Genomic DNA, 22,448 nt, shown 5'->3' with positions numbered 1-22,448 from the left:
TTTTCTAGAAGCCATGTGCCATATAATGTTGCAGCAAATTAAATGCAGAATCAGATGTGAGAATCCAGCTATCCTCTATTAAGCTAGAGAATAAAGAGATTTGCAAGAATGTAAAATAATACTATTCTAGTTAAATTTTTTTATTTTGGAAAATATGGTATTTTTCATAAAATTGTTATTTATGTTAATATGTTTATTGTTATTTTTAAATGAATTAATACTTAAAATATTTTTTGGGTATAACTTCTAACATGTTAAATGACATTAGATATAATTTACATAAACAAAACTCTTTGGGATCCTGTAACTTTTAAGAATGAAAGGCGGTCCTGATACCAAAAAGTTGGAGAACCACCAATCTAATAAAACCCTCACTTTAGGGCGCCTGGGTGGCTCAGTTGGTTAAGCGACTGCCTTCGGCTCAGGTCATGATCCTGGAGTCCTAGGATCAAGTCCCGCATCGGGCTCCCTGCTTGGCGGGGAGCCTGCTTCTCCCTCTGACCCTCCCCCCTCTCATGTGCTCTCTGTCTCTCTCATTCTCTCTGTCTCAGATAAATAAATAAAATCTTTAAAAAAAAAAAACAAAAAAAAAAACCCCTCACTTTAAAGATGAGAAAACAGACCAAGAGGGGTAAAACATCTTGTCTAAACTTATAGTCTCTAATCTCAGTCTCTTAAGAGATGGCCTATTATTCCCCTCCTTGATCCTTATACCAATTAGTGAATAAAAGTACATTTCCAAGATAAAGTAATTTAAGTTCTTACTAAATGGTTAAATCAGTCTTCATTCAAATTCACATTAATCAAATGATCTGATTAAAAGTATTGCAAGATGACCCATATTACTCCTGGTACATTAAACTTAGTTATTTCCAACTGACAAAATTAATTTTATCAAAGGATAAAACTCTTTTCCTTGGTATACTGTAGTAGTAAGATTTTCTAATTAAAAATACTATGAATTATGAATTTCAGATTTAGACATCAAAATCTTTAAATTTTTATAATACCTTAAAATAATAATAACAGCCAACATTTATTGAGTGCTTATTATGTGCCAGGTATCCTCAAAGCACTTATTTGCATTTTCCCCTTTAATCTTAAGAAATGTACTATTATTAAATCCATCTCATAGATGAAGACAGGTCCTTAGAGACATTAAATAACTTGCCAAAGGTCATACTTTTAGGAAATGAGAGTTATTAGGACTGAAACCTAAGGACATTTCAAAGAACATTAAATACCATACTTCTGTTTTTATGTAATATGTACTTAAAAATACTACCATTTTTTTTTTTTTTAAGATTTTATTTATTTATTTGACAGAGAGAGACACAGCGAGAGGGAACACAAGCAGGGGGAATGGGAGAGGGAGAAGCAGGCTTCCCGCGGAGCAGGGAGCCCGATGCAGGGCTGGATCCCAGGACCCTGGGATCATGACCTGAGCCGAAGGCAGACGCTTAACGACTGAGCCACCCAGGCGCCCCAAAATACTACCATTCTTAAAATATAAGTATTACCATTCTTTTATTAGAAAATAACCAATGCCACAAAAAAAGGGACAATATTAACCAAATACAAATTTGGGATTCCTAAACTAAAATTCTCTGCCTCTGTCTTCCCAGTTCCACAGTTTACTTTTTGTTTAGCTCCAGGTAGGATATGTGATTCTTTCAGTACTGCTGCTACCAATATTTACTAGTAATCTGAAGAAACAACTATAAGTTCAGTTTAAAAAGATTTAGGGTAACTCCAAATATGAGAAGAAAATTCCATGTTAACAGGAAAACAACTAAGAACACACATACAGAATAAAGGAGCCTATTTTTAAGGAAACAGGAAAAAATTAAGAGCATATTTCTTGAATAAAGGAGCCTATTTTTAGGGAAACAGCATATTTTTAAGGGAGAAAAGATGGATATTAAAAGCAACTATATTTAGCTACAGGATCACAAATTTTGGAATCAGTGAAATTAAAAGAATTTTGAGCTGAAAAGAACTCTAGCAATGATCTAATTAATGCCTTTACATATGGATAGACTGAGATATAGAGAAGTGAAGTATCTTGCTAAATGTTGCTCAGCTAAGAAGTAACAGACATTTAACAAGCAGTGAATAATGTAGGCACTTCTTAAACTAGCCAAGGAAGATCACTTTAAACACTAAGTCAAAAGCAACTTTTGCATAAGAAATAATGGTAAATAACTTCATTACATCCCTTCTAGAGGATAAACTATAGCTGACAGTTAACTACTGCTATGAACACAAATATAAGAACTCAGATCAGCTGAGGGGAAGAGTTACTATCATGTGGGAAGAGTAGGAGAGCAAGAGCTAACCCCAATCTTGTGAGCTAATCCCTCTCATCTTAAAAAAAAAGAAAGAAAGAATGGCATTCATTCTAATTAAGGATTTGGGGAGTTTCTTGATGCCACAGCTTCCCCAAGAACTAAATGAATATTTTTCCAACATGATCAATCAATGTCAAATCATAAGCAGTTACATCATATAAATTTTATAGTCAGGGTAAACAAACTTAATATAACTCCAATACAAAACAATAGAAATTACAAGGGTGAATGAGGGACCTAGTGCTGTATAATGATACTTTTCCCATGGGGCAGACCTTGTAATTCTGAACAGTGGTACATACAAACAGTAATCAAAGATCTAAATAGAAAGCCCGTAAGGCAAAATGTAGTAGAGAAAGGTGGCTGGAATGACAACAGTTCTGAAAAGAAGCACTAACATTTATAACTAAGGATTCATTCCTTCTAAGAAAAAAAAAAGTAATCCATTTACCAGCATGCATAATGAATGGGCGCCCAGTGGTCACTATCTAATTGGTTGACAGAAAATCTTTCATTGAGAAGACGGTTTAGTAATTCTGAATCTCCTTCACAGGCACTTCGATGGAGAGGAAAGTCATCTACCCACTGTCGTTCCCTAATCATTAAAAACAGATAATTTTTTTTTTTAAAAAGCACTGTTGAAATTCAAATTGTTTCAAAATAAACATGACATATCTATGAAACCCATATATCACTTAGCAGCTGCAAACTAAATCTTTTATGCAGTGGTTACATTGCATACTAACTACATATATCATTTTAAACAATATTTTAACATTATAATATAAGTTTTAAAAAAGCAATGTGGAGTAAAACCAAAACAGTACTTGTCTTCTGTGACACTGCTCATACTTCTCTGCCATTTTTCCTGTTTGGGAATTTGGATTTTTGAGTAGTCTGGAGCTCCTAGACCAAAGTATGGATTTATTACCACTTTATCTACCTAAAAAGGGAAAATAGAAAAAACAAAAACAAAATCCCCTTAAGAGCTTTAGATACTTGACTTTCATTGATAAAACACAACTAAATAAATACAACTAACTAGATGTCATCTTAACATTTACAATTAGTAATAGGTATATTTACTTTAGAAAAAAATTATATTTCAGATAAAATGTCCTTGAAATCAGAGCCAAAATTCATTCAACTCTTACCCGGTTTGTATATTGAAGATCTGATCCAAACAAAGGGTTGTAAATACAAGTATCTGCCTTCTCTAGGGCTAACATTTTACTCTTTATTTCTAGTGCACTGTAGCCCATATGTAGTGAGTTTTCTGTCTGACCTGATTCAGTTGCATATGCAGGGTTTATGACATTAGTTTTTATCCGCTCAAGAGGAGAAGGTCGGAATAAAGCTGGAATAAAGTGAGATTGTGCATGACGTTCATCTAACCACCTGGAAAAATAGAAAGAAGAGGTCACAGAAATATTTGTTCAAATATGAAGATGAAAAAAGACCATCAAACTCTGAGATGTGATACGTTCTAATATTACATTCAGATTTTTAAATTTTTAACTAGTGTTCATTAAGTACTTCATTTACTAATAATAAGTTAATAGACTCAGCAAACTATTTTTAAAATGCATATACCATTATAATAAAAACCCCTTTCAAAAAACATGAAGTACTTTTAAAATTAGAACCACTGAGACAGAGGTGACATTAGCTCTGTAGTTACAGAAGGACAAAGGCATGATAGGCTAAACAACTTGTTCACTGCTAAGAGTAACTCAATACTAAATCTATCAGAACTTGAGGAACCATGTGACCCAGCATCAGGGAAAACAGAAAGAGAACTTTAGTCATTCGCTTACTTAACTATTTTTTTTTAATTTTATTTTATTATGTTATGTTAGTCACCATACATTACATCATTATGATTCACTGTTTGCGTATAACACTAGTGCTCCATTCAATACGTGCCCTCCTTAATACCCATCACCAGGCTAACCCATCCTCCCACCCCCTCCCCTCTGAAACCCTCATTTTATTTCTCAGAGTCCATAGTCTCTCATGGTTCATCTCCCCCTCTGATTTCCACCCCCTTCATTTTTCCCTTCCTACTATCTTCTTTTTTTTTTTTTTTAACATATAATGTATTATTTGTTTCAGGGGTACAGGTCTGTGATTCGTCAGTCTTACACAATATTTAACTATTTTTTAAATTAACATATAGTGTATTATTTGTTTCAGGGGTACAAGTCTGTGATTCATAAGTCTTATATAATACCCAGTGCTCATTACAACATATTCACTCCCCAATGTCCATGACGCAGTTACCCCATCCACCCCTCCAGCAACCCTCAGTTTGTTTCCTAAGATTAACTATTTTTAAAGACATAATTAGTTCTATTAAAATAGTGGAGGAAGGATGGAAATAAGGGAACTAGTGCGAAGTAGGAGAGGATATAAAGGCAGTGGTAACTCAACTTGAAAATTTAAAAAAAACCCAAAAACGAAATCTAGTTGTATAACAAGGAATCTTAATTCTTTTTTTTTTTTTTTTTTTTTTAAGATTTTATTTATTTGACAGCGAGAGCAGGAACACAAGCAGGGGGAGTGGGAGAGGGAGAAGCAGGCTTCCTGCTGAGCAGGGAGCCTGATGCAGAACTCAATCCCAGGACCCTGGGATCATGACCTGAGCTGAAGGCAGACGCTTAACGACTGAGCCACCCAGGCGCCTAGGAATCTTAATTCTTAATCCAGGGCAGTCTTTGTCATTTTTGAAAAAAGATCAGCTATTGCAAGCAAACCAGGACAATCTTATCTTTGGGGCTTTTCATTTTTATATCGTACTTCAAAAACATAACATTATGTTACATATATTATTAATTTTATTATTTTCTTCTGTTCTATCAGAGCTAATTTCTACTATGAACCTGTATTTGATTTATTAAAAAAATATTTTTAGTGGCATTTCTTACTTATCCAAGGCTATTAACATCCTTGCTGTAAGTGTAGCAAAATGAGTGCTGGATTCACTACAGACTCGCATAATATCTTGTAAGCAGTAAAAAATTGGGCATCCTGGAGTATACGTATATTTAGTATTATCTGAAAAAGAAAATGAATAATGCCATCATATAAAAGGTTTACAACTGCATGTTTTTCATTTAAAACTATATATTTTAAAAAGTAGTTAAATGTAACATGAATTCTTTTAGATTTGGATATAGAAAACCTTGATTAAATTGATGACCAGTTCTGTGACCTTATCCATTTGGAATTAGAAGACCTATATTCTTGAAGGATTGCAGAAATTGTTTCCTCTTTCTCTTCTTCAACAATATTGTAAAACTCTGATTAATAAGATTTCCAACACCATTTTAATATATTGTACTTTTTAGCCTAAGTATGGCTGGGGAAAAAAATATGTATCTGGAATGCTAGAGCTGGCTCATAAAATACATATAAGTACCGTGTGAGCAGCAAGATGATGGCATATCCACACTGGGTCATTAATTTATCTTCAGTCTTATTGCTGCCTTATAGGAGGCCAGTACTCTAAATTTAGTTTCCAAAGTGGTTTTCATATCTAATACCTCATTGAATTCTTCGAGCACAATGAACTTAGTAGAAGCAGATACCTATCTTACAAATAGAGCTGAGGCTTAAAGAGGTGATTTGTCCAAAGGCACAAAATTAGTAGGCTGAAAGGTCTGCACTGAAATTTAGTATTTTTCAATTATTCCAGGATGTCAAAGGCTCAAATTAAATTTTTTACATTAGATCTAAATTCTTTATATATTACCAATGCTGTCAGGCAGAGTATTTTAGAACTATTATTAACACCTTCTTGTGCCAAATACCAGATAGGTCCTGATCATAGTCTGTTAATGTTCTAAAATACTGAAATATCTATTTCTAGTCATATCCTTTGAAAAATCCCTTATTATAACCTGAAAATTTTTAATTTCAATTATGGCTTCCCTCCTCACTTCTTTATTCTACTTTTAAAACCAGAAATAAAAACATTACTGTTTAGTCCAGAAGGTGAATATTACTTTGAAATCAAAATACCTTTTTTTAAGTAATAAATTTCCTCATCTTAACTACTAACTGAAAAATAGGTATTTTAAAACAGTACTATAGTAGTAACTATGAATGTGAGTTACTAAATTCCTCAGTAGACTTTAACTTAGCATCAAAAGTACATAAAGATTCATAAAACTTAGACTTTACCTTTGACAACTGATGGAACAATAAATAATGCTGCTTCTCTGCCCATCTTCTCCCCATCCAGAGGAAATTTCTTCATTAGTACCACTCGCTTTCCTAACCATTTAAAAAATCAGTAAAGATAAAAATAATGGGCTTTTAAATTTTATAAATTTCCTTGAGAATTAGAAAAAAAATTATTTTAATTCCAGTGCAGTTAAAATAGTGTTGTATTAGTTTCAGGTGTACAATATAGCAATTAGACAATTCCATATATTACTCAGTGCTCATCAAGATAAGTATACTTTTTTGTGCTCACAAAATTTTTTATTTTATATTTTATTTTATTTTTTAAGATTTTTTATTTATTTATTTGACAGAGACACAGCAAGAGAGGGAACACAAGCAGGGGGAGAGAGAGAAGCAGGCTCTCCGCCAAGCAGGGAGCCCGATGCAGGGCTCGATCCCAGGACCCTGGGATCATGACCTGAGCCAAAGGCAGACGCTTAACAACTGAGCCACCCAGGCGCCCCTGTGCTCACAAAATTTTGTAAAGTTCTGCATGTTATAAAAACATCAAATGAAAGAAGAATGTGTAATATTTAAAAATGCATCAAAATAACAGATCACCATCCTCACTAAAGAAAACACAATGATTAAGAAAAAAAATCACTAAATAGATAAAGAAATTCTATAGAGGCAATTCACAAAAGTGGGCAATTCCAAATTTTAACAAACATTTTAGAAACACCATCCTCACTAGAAACCAAACAAAGGAAATTAATAAGTAATGATATAGAATGTTTTAACTTGTAAAAGACGGCAATTTAAAATATAAGGTACCCTGGAAGAATGTTTGCTTTTTCAGATATTGCTGGTAGAAGTGCAAATGGCTATCTAAACTTTTGGAAAGGAATATGTCAGTATGAATCAAATACTTTAAGAAATACATAATAATAACGTAACCAATAATATTGTATAAATTTGAGTACATTTATGTTGAATGAGGTTTCAAAAACTATGAAGCCACATATATGCGAGTATATAAAAGTAAAATCACATTAAATGGAAACAATATCTATTCCCATAATTGGCTAGCATAGTGTACCTGGCATGTAGAATTCAGGCAATAAATATTTGTTGGATGAGTGACATACAGACATATTTTAGCAATGCACAGGACCAAAAAAAAAAAGAGGCTAGAAGGAAAATATATGTTTATTAAATGCTAATTTTGCTTTAAAAAATCAATTTCATTTAAAATAAAAAGTAGCATAAGGAAAAAAAAAATCACCCATAATCTCACCATACTAAGATAAGTATACTCTTAATCCCCTTCACCTATTTCACCCATCCTCCCACCCACCTCCTCTCTAGTAACCATTGGCTTGTTCTCTATAGTTAAGAGTGTTTTTTTGGTTTGTCCCCCCGCCTTTTTTTGGGGGGGGAACTAGAAAATGTTTTAAAAGGCAGCATTAAGAGGAGTTAAAATATAGCCAATTTTATTATATGCCCTAATAAAAACTGTTCATTCTGATAATAATGCAAATCATTCTGTAGACAATGAACCAGTAGATTTATGGTACTGGTCTTGACTCACTAGAAGAGAAGCTTGCTTGCTTGCTTTTTTTCTTTCTTTTTTTAAGATTTTATTTGAGCGAGAGAGCGAGAGTGCGCGTGTACGAGCACAAGACGGGTCAGGGCAGAGGAAGAAGGAGAAGCGGACTACCGGCTGAGCAGGGACCCTGACTTAGGGCAGGATCCCACAATCCTGAGATCATGACCTAAGCCAAAATCAAGAATCGGAAGTTCAACTCACTGAGCCACCCCATAAGTTGCAAAGTCTTAAAGTTTAGTAGCCCTTCATTTAACATTCAACCTCCACCCTCAATTTCAGTTGTTTTTTTTTTTTAAGACTTTTATTCGAGAGAGCATGAGAGAGAGAGAGCGTGTGTGCCCGTGCGCACACATACAAGTAGGGGAGTGGGGCAGAGGGAGAAGCCGGCTCCCCGCAGAGCAGGGAGCCTGACATGGGGCTTGATCCCAGGACCCTGAGATCATGACCTGAGCCAAAGGCAGACGCTTAACAGACTGAGTCACCCAGGTGCCCCTTCAATTTCAGTTTTTATTAAAATCTGATTGGGCTATGAACTACTGTTCTGAATTGTAACCTCCATTCTTAATCTGTTTTTCCTGATTTGGCCGCAAGGGGGATATAAATAAAAACCTACAAGTCATGCACTTTAAAACTTCTCATCTAGACACCTTTACCATTATTTTTGTCAACTCTTCCAATCTTCCCACTCCAAGATAGAGAACCTTGTTCCTGACCCAAGTAGGAATGTCTGGCTGGATGCCTTCTATGGACAAGTAGATAATATAAGAGTTCAAGCAGCTTCATTTATGCACAAAATAATGGAGTCAATATTTTTATTATGGCCATTATTATTATAGTCCCCAAACAATTATTTTACAAATTGGACATTTGTAGAAAATATAAGTGTTAGATACAGAATAACAACTCATTTCAGAGGCAATTTCTTTTGTCTAACCCAAGGCATTGTCCCACTTAATCTTTCCTGCCTTGCTGCATCCCTAAACTCAGTTCTGATCCATTGCTTAACTGCCTACTTTGCAAATTATAGATGTAATGAGATTTTTTTGTGGGGGATAAAAATAAAAGCACTGACTACAAGTTGGGAAATGAGGATTCTTGTCCTAACTCCTCCACTAATGGGAATACGATTTTAGCAGATAACAACTTATATGTGCATTTCCATTTACAGATGTGAAAATGACCGTATACCAACTCACAGGACCAATTTGAGAATTTCATTAATAAGTAAGTGTGGTGATGCTTTATAAACGATACACAGCACTACACAAAAAGGTAAGGCATAACCACTGCTATTATAAAGTCATTTGTGATTTTTATGTGATGCTTATATAAGGTATCCTATTACTCTATAAAAATATTTCATACATTACTCAATAAATAGGATAGTCAGGATCTGGTATGACTCATTAATATAACTAGTTAGTTTAACTTCTCCATTTTAATTTCTTTTATTAAAAGCTGCCAGAAAATCTTCTAAGAGTACTACCCCTTTCTCTGGGCCAGAGGACATCTTTGTTAACACTGACACCACTTTCATCCCCCTTCTGGGTGAATGGACCAAGTGATAGATTTTGGCTAATTGATAGCAAATTATGACTTGTCTGTCTTAGCTCAAATATATGATTTGGGTATATGTCTCAGGAATTTGATCTAAGGATATATCCTGGTAACTATAACAATTTAGCGACAGTAAAACAAGTCTAGATGAAAATTTATCAGAAGGCCAAGACTGAGGTAGAAAAGACTGACAAATTTGTGGCATCCAAAAACAGCCTTTTACATGCCTGGATCACCCATAAGGAGAGTCCCCTTTTTAGCTAAGATCAATTTCTAGACCATTTTATTAAAAAGTCAACCTGATAATTAGGGAAAGGATATTCTCTTTGTGGGACTCAGAATGTTATCAAGGATCTGTAAATTTATGCAGTAACTTATTATAATGTTGAGTTATAATGATTAGAGCCCCAACCATTCAGGCCCTATTGGGGAGGTTACCTATTGGAAAGGTTTAAAAAATGGTGAATGATAGCTCCAAAAATTATGAATCAGAGGCTTACAGTTCAGCTATCTCTATAGAACAAATACCCAAAATAATAACTTGAATCACAGGATTCAGCCCTATCTCTGCAACAAAAACAGACTCTTTACTGAAACAGATAAACTAGACAATCTCTAGAAAGATTAACAGAAAAAAAAAAAAAAAAACACTAAGTTTTAAAAAAACAAAAGGTAGGCATAGAGAGGTATGCTTTACCTCATTACAACTGTTTTCAACAGCTATTTGACTGAAATTAGCTTTAGCATCTTAATGATAATGTCTGAATAGTGGATACAGTTTACAATTTCTCTAACTTTTAACTGCTATCCACTTATGAGGCTACAGCCTGAGAAAATTATCATTAATTTTTAAATAGTTCCCTAGGCTATATATTACCTAATATTTTAAATGGGGTCTGAACCTTTCAAGGTTAATACTTCAATAATTCAGTTTGGCTCTTTGAAAAGGGTCTTCTTCCTGTGACCAAACAGGAAGAAACCTCTGTTGCCTGGCAGCTTATAGGATTCTAATTCATGAATCTTAACTTTCACTTAGTTATGAAGCAAGGTTTTTAGTTCCCTCTGTCCTAAAGTAGAGAAATAAAAATAGTAGTTCAAAGATACTTAACTAGAGAACTATACTTCTAGCAAAAGTGATTTGTATTTTCTCTTTGTTTTCAAGCTACTCTTTGGTTTCCCATCTCTGCTGAACAAATCATAACACTGCAACTTATTTATTTTTCAACTTAAAAAAACATTATAGTCAAGTTATTTCTTTCTTTTTAAAAATTTTTATTTATTTGACAGAGACACAGCAAGAGAGGGAACACAAGCAGAGGGGAGTGGGAGAGGGAGAAGCAGGCTTCCCAGTGAATGGGGAGCCCGATGCGGGGCTTGATCCCAGGAGCCTGGGATCATGACCTGAGCAGAAGGCAGATGCTTAACAACTGAGCCACCCAGGCGCCCCTCTTTTTTTTTTTAATTTAAGATTTTATTTCTTTATTTGAGAGAGAGAGAGAGAGTGAGCTGGGGGGGGGGGGGGTGCGGGCAGAGGATGAGGGAGAAACAGGCTCCCTGGGGAGCCCAATGTGGGACTGGATCCCAGGACCCAGGATCATGACCTGAGCCAAAGGCAGACATTTAAAAGACCGAGCCACCCAGGCTCAGTCAAGTTATTTCTTGAAAGGCTTTGCTATACCTTAAAAGATGTTTTCTGAGTCTTTTTCAAGTTTTCTTTTAAAGATTTTATTTATTTGTTTGAGAGTGAGAGAGAGTGCATGCCTGTGAAAGCAGGGTGTGGGGTGGGGGGAGGGAGAGGCAGAGAATCTCAAGTAGACTCCTTGCTAAGTGCGGAGCGGGAGGCAGCTGGATCTCAGAACCCTGAGATCATGACCTGAGCTGAAACCAAGAAGTGGACGCTTAACAGACTGAGCCATCCAGGCACCCCTCAAGTTTTTTTTATTTTACTTTTATTTTTTTAAAGATTTTATTTATTTATCTGACAGAGAGAGACACAGCGAGAGAGGGAACGCAAGCAGGGGGAGTGGGAGAGGGAGAAGCAGGCTTCTCACCGAGCAGGGAGCCCGATGCGGGGCTGGATCCCAGGACCCTGGGATCAAGCCCTGAGCCAAAGGCAGACGCTTAACGACTGAGCCACCCAGGCGCCCCTCATGTTTTTTTTTAATGGAAAGGAACATAAAAAGAAATTGATCCCCTCCCTTTAAAAAAAAAAAAAAAAAGATTTTATTCTTAAGTAATCTTTACACCCAACATGGGACTTGAACTCACGACTCCAAGATTAAAAGTCTCACAGTAATGACTCTGAGCCAGCCAGGCAAACCAAAAGAAACTGATCTTAATACATTTTTAAAAGTATCTTTCTCTACAAGTATTTAAAGCAAACTGTATTTAAAAAATAAAAAACAAGAAAAAAGTTTCCTACCTCTAATACCCTGGTTTGCAGGAGAAATTGGCTTGGTGGTTTCTACTACATAATCCAATATGCCTTGTGTTATTTCACTGTTGCCTTGAAGTTTAGTTTCCAACAAAACTTTCTTTCTCTTTTTTTTCTGTCCTTCAATGGGAACTTCATGCAACAAAATCTTAGATGAGAAAAGTTTAAAGAGAGAAAGTTTAAAATAAAGTTTACTTGCCCTAGAATATAATAAGTCAGCAGTCTTTCTTAACCCCAGCTTCATATTAGAATATCCTGGGAAGCTTTTAAAACAATAGCAATGTCTAGCTTCATCTTAGACCTATTAAATCAGAATGTCTGGGGAGGGGGGCCCTGGTACTGCAAGTTTTAAAGTTCCCCAGATGATTCAACAGTGCAGCCAGGATTGAGAACTAGTAAACCAGAGCACTGCTGAAGCAGCAGCCTCCTGAGAGTCTCTGCAATATCCTTTAATAGGTTTCAGATAACTAACCTTAAAAAAGCAATTTGAGCAAAGTGCTAGAGCAATTAGTTGGAGTTAGGTTAGAGTAGAAGTATTCTATGATGCTTGGAATCTGTTGCATAAAAAAGATAATTGTGTTTTAGGGTTTTTCGGGGGTTTTTTGGCTTCAATCACATCTACTAATATATTTAATACAATTCAGGACTACAGAGAAGTAACTTAATTGCCTAAAACTTTAATTAAAGGTAGAAAGATATTTTAAAATGAACTGTTAAAAAGAGTTCTTTAGGGAAATAACCAAGAACAATATTTACAGTGAATTTGGAATGAGCTGACTTTTGCAATTTTTTTTAATTTTTGAGAGCCATTTCATAAATTGTACTAAAAACTAAATCTATATAAGGAAAACTCAAATGACTACCTTTTAATATCTAATAATTTATACCTATCAATCAATAGAAAAATGGTCAAAAAGCATGCAACAGACAAAAAGACAGTGTTGGGCAAAGATCTAGGAGCATAATTCTACCTTTTCAAGATCTAGGTTGTCAAGAAGAATTTAGAGGATATGGTAAGACTTTATGTAAATGAAAATGACATTCAATGGTAGCAAATAAAATGTTAGTAAATTGTTCTCACTTCATATGACTTAGCTCTGTATTCCCGAGAATTGAGACTGGCAGTATTCTTTGGACGAATAACAGCAACATACGCATCTTCTATGTTTTCTGGATTTCCCATTGTTTTACAAAACAAACACAGAAATCCCTTGAAATATTAAAAGACACATAATCAGCATAATCACTTTGAAAAACAATTTTAAAAATAACATGTTTATTTTTCTATCTTGGAATATATATACTACCTAAAAGACAAGCTAGTGATGACTATATCTTAATCCTGAACATTCAAACCCTTAGCTTATAATTTTAAGATTTCCTCTTGGTCCTTTTTTCTTTTTCTGTGAAAGGTAAAAAAATTTTAATGGAGATGCATACTTTTGTATGTCTAAACTGCATAAGAATCTGCCTTTTGGACCTAAAAAAAAAAAAAGTGATATGATTATAAATACTAAGCAAATAATGACCTGAAAGAGTGATTTGGAATATTACACACTTATTTTCCATAAATGACACAAGTAAATGTCATATTGTTAATAGTTTGGAAGCTGGAAATAGGCAGCTGCCATTGACATTCTTTCCAAAATCTTTTGAAAGAACTTTGATATTTAACATGTGGATAAGCTAAAGTATACCTTATGATTTTCCTTGGAGATGCCTACCACAGAGTCAAAAACATGTGGTCAGTGGATAAAATCTTTCTGATGTTGACTTACAAATATTCTCCACTTCCATTACCAATTCCCCAGGTAACTCCCAACATTTTCTTCCAAATATGTATTTTATACACACACACACACACACACACACACTTTTCCCCCAGACTAATTTTAAGAATCCATTGAGGAATTTCCAACAAGCATCTGTATTTCAAGCACTACCTTCCTTGTTTAAAAAAAAGACCTTGTATTGTGAATACACCGTATAACATATGTAGCACGATTACACAAACTTTTTTTTTCTATTAAGCACCTAAAAGAGAAATCAAGTAATCCTTAGTCTTCTAAACACAATTTAAAGCAATCAATCCCTGTGAGGGTCAACTTACAATAAAAAAAAAAATCTGGGACAATGCTTTATTAATACTCATCATTTCTCTGGAATATTTAGTACTGCACACTACACTCAACTTTTAAAAGATAAACAAATATGATTAATAGAAAAAGGCATAACCATGAGGGTTATAGTATTTTGTTTTTATACCATTTAATGTAAACATATCCCTGAAAGATTCTAAAAATTGATTTTCAAGAAATATTCATACTTGAATATTTGAAATATACATATACCCTGTGACATGAAAGAAGAAAACAAAGGCTTAAGTTAGGAAAAGAATGAAAGCTACTAACGTATTAAGGCAAAACTGCTAAGGCAGAAACACATGCAGGGGGACTGGAAAAGACAAACTTCAGCTAAAAATAATAGAGAAAGGCAGCACTAAAGTCAGCAATATGTTTAGACTGAGTTTTAGATAAAGGTTCAAGTGACTAAGTATAGGAAATAGGTAGCATTTTGTTATGGCTCATTCTATTCTGAAAAATGCTTAGGCATAAATGATAATGTTCCAAGCAATGAGGCCTTACAAATATGCAGATGTGGTTCTCAACTGGGGGTGGTACCCTACATGGGATCATTTGAAAATATGTAGGGACATTTCTGGTTATCACTATGCCATTTAGTCCCCATGGGGCAGGCTTGTTAACATTTCTTTGCTATACCAGACAGTCCTGTTTAACAAAATGTAAATAATATCTTCAATAAAACCATTTGCTGTATTGAGTACTGATTAACAAACTAAAGCCTTTTTACACCAGAGAAAAAGAAAAGATTCAGTATGTGAATATGGGTATTGTAAATTTAATAAGCAGAAGTCAAAGTGGACAAGAGGATTTACCAGTCTGCAATGTGCATGCTAATAGAAATTACCAGCAATGATCGGAAAGTGTATCTTGATAAATAAAAACTAAAAAATGGGACATTATCTTAGGTCTCTGTAAAATGTTCCTGAGACAGAAATGATCCACCTTCTTCCATCCTTAAGCAATGTTCCTCAATCTTTTAAACCCATGTCAACTTTATTTTTATTTTATTTTTTTAAACATTTTATTTATTTATTTGACAGAGAGAGAGAGAGAGAGACAGCGTGAGGAGGAACACAAGGAGGGGGAGTGGGAGAAGGAGAAGCAGACTTCCGGCCCAGCAGGGAGCCTGATGCGGGACTCGATCCCAGGACCCCAGGATCATGACCTGAGCCGAAGGCAGTTGCTTAACCAACTGAGCCACCCAGGTGCCCCATAAACCCATGTCAACTTTAAATAACCAAACCAAGCCAAACCCACAAAACCTTTCTGTCCACATAGTTGAAAATCATTAATAAAGCATATTTTTATTCCCTTGATTTTATCAAGCTGTCCTTAAGTTTTTATTGCTTTTGTTTTCTGAATACAACATTGAATGTTTGTAAAATAATGTGAACAGCTAACACTGACAGTGCTTATTATGTGCTAGACGCTATGCTAAGTGCTTTACATATATTAATTCATTTTATTCCCCCTAAACTTAATGAAGGTAGATATCATCATCATCCCTGTTTTACAGGAAAAAAAAAAAAAAAAGCTGAGGTGGAGTAGCTAAGTTACTTGATCCTTCCGCATTCTCCTAGAACAATTCACTATTTTAAAGCATTATAACATTAAAAGAGATGGAGACTAAATGTCAGTAAGAATTCCTCTACAGGGATTTGCTGACCATAAAAATCTTTTATTTTTTGCTACAAAGAGAGTAAGTATTAATAAAGGAGAATAGGAAAGAACCATCGGTGCTACTTCTAAGTTAGCTTGCTTTCTCCTTGTCCCTTCAACCAATTCTACTAATCATCACTTATCAGGGTCAACAGGTGTCACTGATAATTTTCAAAGATTTTCTTTCTGTTAAGTGACATTCTGTTCTGTAATTTAAGATATTTAATAATCTTCAAATTGCTTTTGAAGGCAATTACAATGAATTTGGCTAATACAGAAGGAACTATAAGTAATACTGGCATTGGGAACCAAATGAAGTCCTATGGTGAATACCAAGGTTATTTAAGGTTATTTGGAGGAGCATGATTTCATCCTTAGCATATCTAAATATGCTATATATCCAGCTGCTGCTGTAGTTCTGCAACCCAATTTTAAGGGAACGAACTAATACAGTAGCATGGGGTTAAGGGGCAAAGATCATGGAGTGAATTGTTTTTATATTTTTGTATGGAAACATATCTGTATTTTTGGCATTTCCCCCAAATAAGATGACGCCATCAAAGCAGTTAAGAGACTGTAGATGCAGAGAGAAAGACGCATTTGCAAACAAACTGAAGGCACAGAAGCTCTCCAAGAGAGTGCAAAGGGAATGGGAGGGAGATACTGAGTCAGGCCAAGCTACATGAAAGATTTCTTTTGAAGATAAAAAACACCATGAATAAAAAGCAAAGAAAGCCAAAAGCCTCAAAAGATGGAAAGAAGTGTAGAGGCGAGTTGAACTGGAATGACAAGTTGTGAATCGCTTTCCCTGAAATGACAAAAATAAACAATCTGCCTAGGTTTTTCCTCTGCCACCACCCATCAACGTCCACTGCCAGGAAAGGACGTGCACGCCTCTTTGCTCAAAGAGCTGCCACCCCAAGAGTGGCTCTGGCTTCTTCGTTACTAGTAAGAAATAAATTCCTTGCCTGGAGAAACTAGATGTGGAGATAGTTCAGCCTCCCACCTCTGTTTTCTCTCGCTGTAGTCTGGTTCTCGCTCCTCCTCGTCTCACCCGTGAGGGCGGCCGAGCACCTCCCGGGCCGCTACATTCAACTCACTGGGTGGGACAGTCACCTGCGGGGCGGGGTGCCGTCACCGCTTTCTCATTCCTCCTTCCCTTCTGTTTCCCAGCAGCCGGGCCTAACTTCCTGTGACAGGAAAACCCTTGGTGGCCACCAGAAGCCGCCTGGCGTGTTCGGCCGCGCTTTCCAAAACGCGCCTCAAGAGCCCGGGTCTCTGGACTCGGAGAAACTCTTGCCGACTAGTTCTTTATTGTCCTTCCCTCTCCTCGCACCTCAGCACGATATTACCCTCTCCCGAAATTAGGGGTTTCCAGGTCTTCAAAGTCCTTTGCTTTCCATCCCGCCGCTACCGGGGCGAGAAAATCACTTCCGGGTTTACACCCCTTGCAGCGTCGCGGTTGGCGGCGGAAGAGCTTCCGGGTCGACGGACGAGCTGCTGCCGTTCCTGCTGCTTCCCGCTGGGGCTGCGGGCTGTCTGGGGTTGGTGGCGGTGCCTCGAGGACAGGGGTGGCAGCGGCCGGCACGCCAGCGGCTGAGCCGGCAGCGGGGGAGGGGAGGAGGACGGCCCGGGCTGCGTGCGCGCGCGCAGGGCTTGAGCATGAGCCGGACTTGACCGCGAGGCGGAGGCAAAAGCCACCGCCCCCTCTTCCCCTCCCTTGAGTGAGGCGGCGCGGCGGCCAGAGAGGGATGGGGGGCGCCCGCCTAATCTGAGCCTCGTCGCGGGAGCCTCCGTCTCACGCAGCGTTCCTCGCGGGCCTCTAGTGCGCACCCTCAGCCCCAGCAGCCTCTGCCCGGCGGGCGCACCCGGGCGGGCGAGGAGGGGGCGCCCGCCTGGGTGGGTGGGGTGGGGAGGGTACCTGAGGTCACCTGCTCCGCGCGAGAGGCAGAGGCGGCCACGGCGGTGGCAGAACTGCAGAGCTGCGGGGTCCACCCGACCCTTACCCTCAGCCCGGGAAGTAACCGTAAGTCTCAGCTTCACCATACGAGTGTGTATGAGGCTATCTCAACCCTTTTTGGCTCCGAGTTCAGCGCTGCCTAGTTCACGCCCTCACGGGTCTTCCACTAATGTGTCTCCTTCCTCTTGTGGAGGATTGTACCCCTCTCTGTCCCCATCCCTGAACAGGCAACATCCTCTGTCGGTCCCGTGGGGCTTTTCTCCTAGCGAATTTGCAAATCTCAGTGGCGCGTCCCATCCTCCCCAGCCAGATGCATCTCCTTGTCCCTCTGTCCTCAAAGATCTGTGTCCTCCCTCCCTCTCTTTCTCTCTGTATCCCAGACCTCGGAGCCTCCCCCGCCCATCTTTTGAGACGTGGAAAGCCACGGGTTCGGCGGATCTGGTGGGCTAGAAGGTCTTGAGCGGATGGATGAAAGTGCTGTGCATCGTTGTGATGGGTGGGGATAGGTGCAGATAGCTCTGATGGACCTTTATTTTTGCAGCGTCTGCCACCAAAACAAAAGAATGGGTCGCTCCCTGGACCTTCATTCCTCTCCCTTCTTAACTGTGTATAAGCTCTTTTCTGTACATTGCTGTTAGAGTCGCAGGAAATTGGAACTAGAGCTGTAATTAAGCATCTCCTGAGGAGGTTTTAAGAATCTCACAAGCTCTATTCACACGGAATTGACATATTAAACAATCTTGTATTGGAATGAAGACCCATTCCAGAATAGCTTTGCTAGTAGATCTAAGAAATGAATGTAAAAAACAAAGGGCTAATATTTCCAATATGTTTTTATGTCTTTAAATAATTTTTGGTTTTTTTGGATTTACATTTAGTTCTTAATTTACGAAGTGTGTGTGTGTGATGTGGAAAATTTTGCATTGGAAAGTTTTGTTAGTGGTTAAAAAACACTAACCTGATTTTTAAAGATCATCTCAGATTGTATTTGGTAAGATATTATTTTAAGTCGTTCATTTCAGAGAGACTTTTTTACTGATTTAGATCAGCCTCCTACAGATGTTACACACTTGTGCCTATGACCTTACTGCTTCTTAGTTTGAAAAAGGAATTAACTGTGGATATCTTCAATTGTATTTCCAGATTAAAGGCTAGGCATTTTTTCTTTTTGAATTTAGTTTGCTTTTTAAACTGCCACTGCAGAACTTTCCAGAAATTAGATTTAAAAATAACTGTAATGCTGTCAGTGCCTGAACAATAGCTCTTAACACGACTTCATGCTGATGACACTTTCCAGGACACTATAGGAAGCAAATAAGTTTTTTTCTAAGATTTTATTTATTTATTTATTTATTTGACAGAGAGAGAGACAGCGAGAGAGGGAATACAAGCAGAGGGGGTGTGGGAGAGGGAGAAGCAGGTTTCCTGCAGAGCAGGGAGCCCAACGCAGGGCTCGATCCCAGGACGCAGGACCCAGGGATCATGACCTGAGCCGAAGGCAGACGCTTAATGACTGAACCACCCAGGCGCCTGGAAGTAAATAATAATTTAAGAATAATTTTACTCTGCATATTGCAGTTCTTTGTTACTATTCTGTAAACTGTTCTGTAATGTACCTGGTAGCCTTGGTTTATTTTTTTTCTGAAAACATAGTCATTGTGTTAAGAAACGTAGATGTGTTTAATGATGATTTTTGTCGTTGTTTTCAAAACTTTCTTTTAGCACTTGATTTGGAACTGTTACTTGATTTATAACTTCGTATTGTTCACAGATTTTAGTTTAAAGTAGGCTCAGGAGATGTAGCTCCAGCTGTCTATCTGGAAGTATACTTTACTGGCTTGTTTCAGAAGCCAAGCTCTGTACAGAGTTGAGTGTATTATTAAAGGTATGGTTTTGCTTTTCAGAAAATTGATGAGTTTCCAAATGTGAGGTAATTGGCCATAACTTGGAAGTCTTTTTTTCCCTCTTCTTCTTTTTTAAAAAGTCTATTGATCCCTGTTATCTTTGGAAGTAGTGGGGAAGATAGCACTGTATTTTCATAATACACTTTTTCCTTTGCCAACTGCACTGGGAATTTTGAGTTTTCAATCTGAAAATGTTCCCAAACCATGCAGATTATGCCATAAGGGTGAGTTCTAACAGGTGGCTGCTGAAACAAAAGTTTTTCTGGTTACTCTTTTGTACTCCTATAGCACTGCCCACTTTTGAGAGAGCTGATTTTCTTTCTTTCCTCTTCCTTTACTGGAGTGTGCAGTTGAACTTGTGAAAGTGAAATCTGTGTATTTACAATGTACTTGTAAGTAAAAGTTCAAGCTAATTTGCATATATAAATAGATGGAAGAACTTGAATTAAGCTCATCTGAGTCTCCTTGAGTGGAAGTTAGAAAGATTCCTCAGTGTTTTGGGTACATTTTTCCTGTTTGAGGATGAACACAACATTTATTTAGATGAAATTTTACAATACTTTTCTGTAATATTAGACTTATATGTGACACATTTGCCAAAACAGATTTGAAAGTGGCTCAGTCATTATTTAAAAGAGTCTGAGGGGAGTTTCTGTGCATGGTTTTAAAAATGCTTATGTATTTTATTTCCTTTCTCAAAGTGACTTGCTTAGGGAATAATAATTTTTGGACTCTAAGTTTATTTTTCAGACAGTCTCAGACTACCGTTTTTTCTCTTTTGAGTTAACTTACTTTCATACTCAGTTCATTTCAGTAAATCTTTATTGAATGCCTACTGTGTATGCCAGGCAGTATGTTAGATTCTGGGACTGCAAGTATAAATAAATTACAATAGCTTTCCTCATTGAATTTGCCAGTCTAGATACTTGACTGTGATTATATCCATTTGCCTTTACAGACATCTCTAATAGGTTTTGAAGTCACTTTACTGTATTTGGGGGTTGTTTCGTATCCTTTCTATAAGAATAAATACATTAAATGCCATTTATGAGTGCTTAACTTGTACTGGCCACCATGCTAAATGCTTTATATACATAATTTCATTCAATTCTTACAACAGTCTTAAGGAGTTTTTTATCTCCCATTTAAAAACCACACAGATTCTGATGTATAGTAATGCTGAATGTTGTTTTTACTCGAAATATGCTAGAGAAGATTCAACCTTAAGATTCCTCTGTAAGAAAAAAGTTGTAATATAGTTATAGCAATTTTTAATTCTCTAATAATGCTTTGCATAGATTCTCATTTCATAAGGTATTAATATTGTTTATTTTCTAAAGCACATGAATTATATTCTATCAATGTAATATTCAGTAGTTGTTGAAACCTTAGAAAAGACAGTTCTGAAGTTCATTATGGTTAACTGTAACACAGATCTTCAGGCATATAGAACTTTTTTTTTTCTAGTTCAGCAATGGGACCAATACTGCATTTCTTCTTTTGCCTGCTTTCTCTCTGTTTCCATACATACATTACATACATGTGTGCATATGTGTGTAAAAACACATGCATACAGGGCGCCTGGGTGGCTCAGTTGGTTAAGCGACTGCCTTCGGCTCAGGTCATGATCCTGGAGTCCCGGGATCGAGTCCCATATCGGGCTCCTTGCTCAGCAGGGGGTCCGCTTCTCCCTCTGACCCTCCCCCCTCTCATGTGCTCTCTCTATCTCATTCTCTCTCTCAAATAAATAAAAAATAAAAAATCTTTAAAAAAAAAAAAAAGAAAAAAAAAAAAAAAAAAAACACATGCATACATACCCATGATTATAGTCTTTTTCTGAACCTTTTGGGGCAAGGAGCAGACATGGTGTATTGTCACCTGTAAACATTAGTGTCTATTTTTTCCAAAAGCAAGGCACTCTCTTATATAACCAATGTATAACTCTCTAAATAAAAAAATAAGCATTGGTACAACACTATTGCCTAGTCCACAGAGCCTATTCATATTTCATCAACAGTTGGAACAATATCTCTTTCTTTTCTGGTCCAGGATTCTATCCAGGAATACATGTTGTGTTTAGTCATCATGCTTCTTCAGACTTCTTCAACCTCAATTTTCCCTCTTTCACGTCCATGACAGTTTTAGAAAGTACAAAGCCCTACATTCTGTAGGATGACCCTCAACCTAGGTTCATGTAATATTTCCTCATGACTCCAGTCAGTTCATGCATTCCTGGCAGGAGTACCACAGAAATGAGTCTATGTTCTCTTAGCACTTTGCTTCCAAAGGCATATGATGTCAGCCTTGCCACTGCTGGTGATTAAAACGTCGATCAGGGGTGCCTCGGTGGCTCAGTGGGTTAAGCGTCTGCCTTCAGCTCAGATCATGATCTCAGGGTCCTGGGATCGAGCCCCGAGTCAGGATCCCTGCTCAGCGGAGAGCCTGCTTCTTCCTCTCCCTCTGCTGCTCCCCCTGCTTGGGCACTCTCACTCGCTCACCCTCTGTCAAATAAATAAATAAAATCTTTAAAAAATAATAATAAATTGGGGCGCCTGGGTGGCTCAGACATTAAGCATCTGCCTTCGGCTCAGGTCATGATCCCAGGGTCCTGGGATTGAGCCACACGTCAGGCTCCCTGCTCAGCGGGAAGCCTGCTTCTC

The 22,448-nt window shown here is 37.3% G+C and overlaps 3 protein-coding genes across 15 annotated transcripts in view; 2 read left to right on the top strand and 1 right to left on the bottom strand.

The window, feature by feature from the left end:
• The window catches only part of LOC123835587 (CUB and sushi domain-containing protein 1-like), a 94,386-nt gene extending 78,826 nt beyond the window's left edge, over positions 1-15,560 (top strand). For 4 of the 5 annotated variants that reach the window (XR_010406541.1, XR_010406539.1, XR_006788781.3 and 1 more), the window contains 2 exons: positions 9,299-9,402; positions 15,306-15,560. Coding sequence is in view for 1 of the 5 variants with exons in the window: in XM_064575296.1 (XP_064431366.1) it covers positions 9,299-9,339 (41 nt within the window). In the remaining 4 variants the exon portion in view is untranslated. The remainder of the gene's footprint in view (positions 1-9,298; positions 9,403-15,305) is intronic. The other variant, XM_064575296.1, reaches the window with a different exon arrangement.
• The window catches only part of KRIT1 (KRIT1 ankyrin repeat containing), a 38,253-nt gene extending 20,912 nt beyond the window's left edge, over positions 1-17,341 (bottom strand). Inside the window, exons 1-8 of one of the 2 annotated variants that reach the window (XM_045864729.3) lie at positions 16,931-17,341; positions 13,203-13,331; positions 12,110-12,269; positions 6,537-6,629; positions 5,279-5,408; positions 3,506-3,749; positions 3,179-3,294; positions 2,803-2,946 (exon numbers count right to left, since the gene is read on the bottom strand). In XM_045864729.3, the coding sequence (XP_045720685.1) occupies positions 2,803-2,946; positions 3,179-3,294; positions 3,506-3,749; positions 5,279-5,408; positions 6,537-6,629; positions 12,110-12,269; positions 13,203-13,304 (989 nt within the window). In that variant the 5' untranslated portion in view covers positions 13,305-13,331; positions 16,931-17,341. Of the gene's footprint in view, positions 1-2,802; positions 2,947-3,178; positions 3,295-3,505; positions 3,750-5,278; positions 5,409-6,536; positions 6,630-12,109; positions 12,270-13,202; positions 13,332-16,892 lie in introns of both variants that reach the window. The other variant, XM_045864728.3, reaches the window with a different exon arrangement.
• Positions 17,342-17,660: 319 nt separating this feature from the next.
• The window catches only part of ANKIB1 (ankyrin repeat and IBR domain containing 1), a 146,424-nt gene continuing 141,636 nt past the window's right edge, over positions 17,661-22,448 (top strand). For all 8 annotated transcript variants that reach the window (XM_064575290.1, XM_045864727.2, XM_045864726.2 and 5 more), the window contains exon 1: positions 17,661-17,950. The gene's annotated coding sequence lies outside the window, so the exon portion shown is untranslated. The remainder of the gene's footprint in view (positions 17,951-22,448) is intronic.

Source organism: Mirounga angustirostris, unplaced genomic scaffold, assembly GCF_029215605.1.
Source record: "Mirounga angustirostris isolate CCGP_5_RB_7025 unplaced genomic scaffold, mMirAng1.0.hap1 SCAF_12, whole genome shotgun sequence".
In the NCBI taxonomy this organism is placed as follows: domain Eukaryota; kingdom Metazoa; phylum Chordata; class Mammalia; order Carnivora; family Phocidae; genus Mirounga; species Mirounga angustirostris.
Note: the sequence above shows the minus strand (reverse complement) of the source record. Positions and strands in the feature narration are given on the sequence as shown.